At 36.0% G+C, this 5,627-nt stretch overlaps 1 protein-coding gene across 1 annotated transcript in view; it reads left to right on the top strand.

Annotated features, from left to right (window-relative positions):
- Positions 1–5,627, top strand: part of LOC109377657 (zinc finger protein OZF-like) — an 11,343-nt gene that overhangs the window by 4,907 nt on the left and 809 nt on the right. The window contains exons 2-3 of the mRNA XM_019634073.1: positions 4,010–4,083; positions 4,755–5,627. Coding sequence (XP_019489618.1) covers positions 4,010–4,083; positions 4,755–5,627 — 947 coding nt within the window. The remainder of the gene's footprint in view (positions 1–4,009; positions 4,084–4,754) is intronic.

Genomic DNA, 5,627 nt, shown 5'->3' with positions numbered 1-5,627 from the left:
TTAGCTGTGGGTTTATCATAAATAGCCTTTATTATGTTGAGATATGATTGCCATTGTTTTTTATATAAGATGCATTCCTTTTCCATATATCTAGTTTTCTAAAAGTTGAATTTTATTTTAATATAACTGACATTTTTTTTGTTGTTGTTTTAAATAATTATTTACCCTTTCTGGATTCATTATGCACATCTTGGTATACTAACCTAGTATTTACATATACCTCATTTTATTTAAGAAAACATAAGCAATTTTTTACAATCTGTGTTTCCCTCATTACTACTACTTCTAATGCGTATGTTTCCAGAAAATTTTTTAAGTTTTTGTAATTAAATATTTCATTTAATTCATGAAGCCTGTTTTGTTCCCTGTCCTCTTTTTCAACTGAGTTTTATGCAGAGTCACCTGGTCCTCGTTGACATACATGTCACTGCTGTCCTATTGTTCTGGCTGTTATTGGTTGCTTCTGTGGCTGACCACATCTGTGCACATAGACCTTTGCCATGAATCACCGTGGCACTGCCAGACCTTCTCCATACGGTTAGATGCTGCTTCTAACACTGCCCACTTGTCCTCTCTGTCCTCTGACCTAGTGTGGATCATTTTATGACCTTAAATCTTCTTCTAAAGTTACTGGAAGTCTTAAGAAATGAAGGTAAGAATTATCCAAAAGATACAACTCATAAAACAATGCTCTAAACCTGATCAGCTTTTTTTTTTTAAGTCACCACCTTCCTCCCCCCGATCCTTTTTTTTTTATTTGCATCACCTCAAAGAAATTTAGAAACCATGTCCTTGCTTTATTGAGTACCTATAACTGGCTAACACACGATTTCCAACAGTAGATTATAGGGTAGCATTTTGGTATAATTTCAGGGTCTAAGTAAAATGACACAATTCTCGTATGTGTCTTTAGTCCTTCTTATAAACACTCAGAAGCTGGGTCTCTTCCTAAAAAGGCAAGGATGCATTAAACTTTTGGACTCCATTTGGGTTTTTCCACAAGCAAATGTCATTAAAAAGAAAGGTTTTTAGTGACATGTGACCAAATGCATTTCCTAGTTCCAGTTAGCAGCTCTAAACCAGATGTCACATAGGGTGAAACCTGGAAGAGAAATCCAGGCTAGTTCCCCAAGTGGCATGAGCATGAATTCACACACGTGTGATTTCAGCCTGTGCTTAGGCAGTCGACTGCCTTGGGGGTACCAGCTGCAAATTTACCAGGCAGATAGCAAGTAATTATGCACACAAGGACCACTCAGTACAGAGCATGTTTCCTGTGTATCTGTCATCGAGAGCTTTAAATAAAATATTTACAGACATGTGAAATCAGTTAGAGAAACGAAACTACTATTTATGTGTTGATAATGTATCCTGCACTTTGCTACATTTGTTTGGATTATGTGTGTGTGTTTGTGAATGTGCATTCTTTCAGGTTTTCTAAAATAAAATTCTGTCATCTGTCATGAGAAATCATTTTCCTTTTTGTGTGTGGTTATAATGAGGATTACTTACAATATTTTAAAGTTATAATGCTATATTTTAAACTGTCGATTGCAAAACATACTTACCTTATCCACCCCTGTGTGGACTACGTTATTGCTGTCATGTTAAATCTTCTATGTTGTGTAACATTGATTTAAGATTTTATTGCTTTTAATTATTTATTTGTTTTAAAAATTTTATCGGGGAATGGGAACAGTGTTTTTTTTTCAGCACTTAATTGGGGAACAGTGTGTTTCCCCAGTACACATCAGCTCCAAGTCAAGTGTCCGTCCTTTAATCTTAGTTTTGGAGGGTGTAGCTCAGCTCCAATTCCAGTCGTCATTTTCAATCTAGTTGCGGTGGGCACAGCCCACCATCCCATGTGGTAGTCGAACCAGCAACCTTGTTAAGAGCATGCGCTCTAACTAACAGAGCCATTCAGTGTCCAGATTTCAGCTCAAGTCGTTGTCTTCAATCTAGGTGCGAAGGTTGCAGATTACTGGTCCATGTGGGAATTGAACCCGCAACCCCGTTGCTCAGAGCTTGAGCTCCAACTGTCTGAGTTTTCTGGCTGCCCCTATTGCGTTTATGTTTTAACATTCTGTATGAGAAATAATACAGCTCTGTTTATTACACTACAGGTTTCTATATTTGTGTATATATTTACATTTACTAGAGAGCTTTATATTTTCATATGGTTTTGTTTTGTTTAGAATCCTTCTATTTCCTCTAGAAACACTTCCATTAGCATTTTTTTAGGGCTAGTCTAATGGTGAGAAACTTCTTGGTTTTTTCATCTAGGAAAGTCTTTATTTCTCCATTGTTGAAAGACAGTTTTGCCAGATACAGTATTCTTGGTTGATAATTTTTATTTTTTAAGCACTTCGAATATTTTATGATACTCGTCTTTCTATAAGGTTTCTCCTGAGAAAACCACTGATAATCTTAAAGCAGCTGTTTTTTACATGACCAGTTGCTTGTTTGTTTTGGCTGCTTTTCATATTTAGTTTTTGTGATTCATGATGGTTTGATTATAATGTGCCTGTTGCTATTTTTCCATTCCTTCTACTTAGAATTCAGTGATCTGCCTAAATTTGTATGTCTCTTTCTTTCTTCAAATGTGGGAATTTTCAGCCATCTTTTATATAAGCTGTCTTCTGCTTTTCACTCATCCTGTCCTTATGGAGTCCACTTTGTGTATTGGTCCTGTTGTTGATAACCCATGAGTCCTTTAAGCTGTCTTCATTTTTTGACATTTCTTTGCTTCCCTACACCCACAATTTAAAATGAACTGTGTTCAAGTTGTCTGACCCTTTATTCTGCTTGATCAAGTGTGTTGTTGATGCTTTGACTGTATTTTTAAATTCAGGCATTGTATTCTGCACTTCCAATTTTTGTGGTTATTTTTCATACTTTCTGTCTCTGCATTTTCATTTTGGTCATGCATTGTTTCCTTGACATTTAGTTTTCTGTGTGTTTTCTCTATTTCCTAATTGAGCAACTTTAAGATGGTGTTTTGAAATGTTTGTCAGGTAGTTAATAGATCTTCATTAATTTAGGGGCAGTTTCTGGAGATTTATTTTATTCTCCTGGACGATGTTTTTTGTATTTGTTTGTATGCCTTGTGATCTTGTTTTGAAATTAGGGTATTTAAGAAACAGCTACTGTTCCCAGGCTTTATGAACTTTCTTTGTACAGGAGAACATGAATAACTATCAGCTGTGCTTGGAATTCTAAGGGGTGCCAGACCTCTCTTGGGGATGTTTATTCCTTGTGTTTTCTATGTGTATTTTTCCAATTTTAATTGTTTTGTTTCTTCTTTATAGCCCATGATATTTTTTTATCTCTCGTGTCTGTCCTCACTATAGCAGTTGCAGTGATGCTTGAAGAATTACTCGTTTTTTTTCTTAGCCACAGTGCATTCACAGTGTACTCCTTAGCAGTGTGTGTCATACAAAACAGAAACATTTTCCTCAGGCAGCTGCAAAAAAGTCATATCATTAGACACAGAATACACTCATTTATTTCTCTCAGAAGAAATTGGGAATTGAGAGGTTTCCCACAATCATTTTATAGGGTGAGCGGCTATTGTGAGCAAATGTAAGCAGTTTTTCTTCCCTCGTTGATGTGATTCTTTCTCATTTTGTGCTTCCCTGGCAATGTTGTGATCTCTACCTGGCTTCTGGTGTGCTTAAAAAGGCAGTTAGGTCAGTAATTGTTGGTAATTTTATCCATAATTGTTCACATCTACATTGAGGAGTGACGTTTTAGTTTCTCCTATTCTGCCATTTTGCTCAAGTCCTCTGATCAGTATTCTGTACATTAGAATTTAAAGTACAGTAATACCTTGGTTTGCGAGCATAATTTGTTCCAGAAACAAACTACTCATATTGCAAGACATTGCTTGTTTACCAAGTTTAAATGTATTAGAAATGTTTGCTCCTCTTGCTGAACACTCGCAAACCAAGGTTTTACTGTATATTCACCTGAGTGTAGTAAGTGTGATAATTTATTTGTTACCTTTCAGCTATGTCTTGTGAAGAAACCCAGGATTTGTTGCCACTGCCAAGCATAGAAGAGTCATTTCCCAAAATGCTACTGGTAAGATTTGGAATGAGTGGAAGCCTTGGGTCTTGGAATGTGAGGGGGAGTGTGAAGGGCAACACGGATGTTATGATGGACAAAACCAAACTGGGTAATTACTCTTAATAAAACTCTTGTTGTCAAAAGAGATCAAGGGTATACAACATCTTGGGGAAACTCCCACTTGAAATCATTTGCATTTGTAGAACATGGTGTATTTGAACATAAAGATATTTCTTAAAGTTACATATTCTCTGAAAGGAATAGTTCATAGTGTAAATTATCATTTGAATCATTTTATATGTTGGGTATTTAACCAATAGACACAGCTCCCAGGCTTTATGAACACAAATAATCAGCTGTGCTAGAAATTCTAAGGCCCACCAAACCTGTTCAGGGGCTGTGTATTGAATTAAATATTTATCCGACATTTCTAAAAATAACAGATTGAAAACTAAAATATAAATTCCAAATGTGATGAATTTGAAATCCCTTAACCAAGGATTCGTTATTATTCCAGAGACAAATAATTCCTTTTGTTTCAAAGTCTCAAATTATCATACACTTGGAGGGTCTATATATAACCATCATGGTCAACAGTTATCAGATTATTTAATAGGGAACAACTTTACATGTGTAATGAAATGACAGCCCTCACTAAAGCCTTTTCTATCATCATCTATTACCAGAGTGCATATAATGGAGACAGAAGTGTTCAATGCCCTGAGTCTTGGAAAAACGTTCACCGTGAGACAAATCCTAATATCCATCAGAGAACTCAGCTTCCACAAAACCATTATAAATGCCAGACAATCTTTAATGAAAGCTCAAATATTATTATATATCAGAATACTCAAACCGTAGAGATGACAGACAAATGCAGTGAATGGACCAATTCTTTTAACCATACTTTAAATGTAACTAATCATCAGAATATTCATACTGGGGAGGAACCTTATAATCAGTGTGGAAGAGTCTCTAGTCAATCATCCAATGGACATACACATAAGAGAATCCATACTGGGGAGAAAACTTATGTATGTGAAGAACGTGGTACAGCGTTTAAATGCCATACACGTCTTACTAAACATCAGAAAATTCATGCTGGAGAGAAAGTTTTTAGATGTAGAGAATGTGGCAAAGCCTTTACCCGGAACTCGGCACTTACTCAACATCAGAGAATTCATACTGGTGAGGCACCTTACAGGTGTAAGGAGTGTGGTAAAACCTTTAAGTGGTATTCAAGCCTGACTTTACATCAGAGAATTCATACTGGGGAGAACCTTTACAAATGTAGAGAATGTGGCAAAGTTTATAACTGGTGTTCAAGTCTTATTAAACATAAGAGAATTCATACTGGAGAGAAGCCTTACAAATGTAAAGAATGCGGCAAAGCCTTTAAACAGTGTTCAGACCTTACAGTACATCAGAGAAGTCATACTGGAGAGAAGCCTTACAAATGTAGAAAATGTGGTAAAGCCTTTAACTGGCGTTCAAACTTTATTGAACATGAGAGAATTCATACTGGAGAGAAGCCTTACAAATGTAGAGAATGTGGCAAA

The sequence above is a fragment of the Hipposideros armiger genome, unplaced genomic scaffold, assembly GCF_001890085.2.
Source record: "Hipposideros armiger isolate ML-2016 unplaced genomic scaffold, ASM189008v1 scaffold_1488, whole genome shotgun sequence".
Taxonomy (NCBI): Eukaryota; Metazoa; Chordata; class Mammalia; order Chiroptera; family Hipposideridae; genus Hipposideros; species Hipposideros armiger.
Note: the sequence above shows the minus strand (reverse complement) of the source record. Positions and strands in the feature narration are given on the sequence as shown.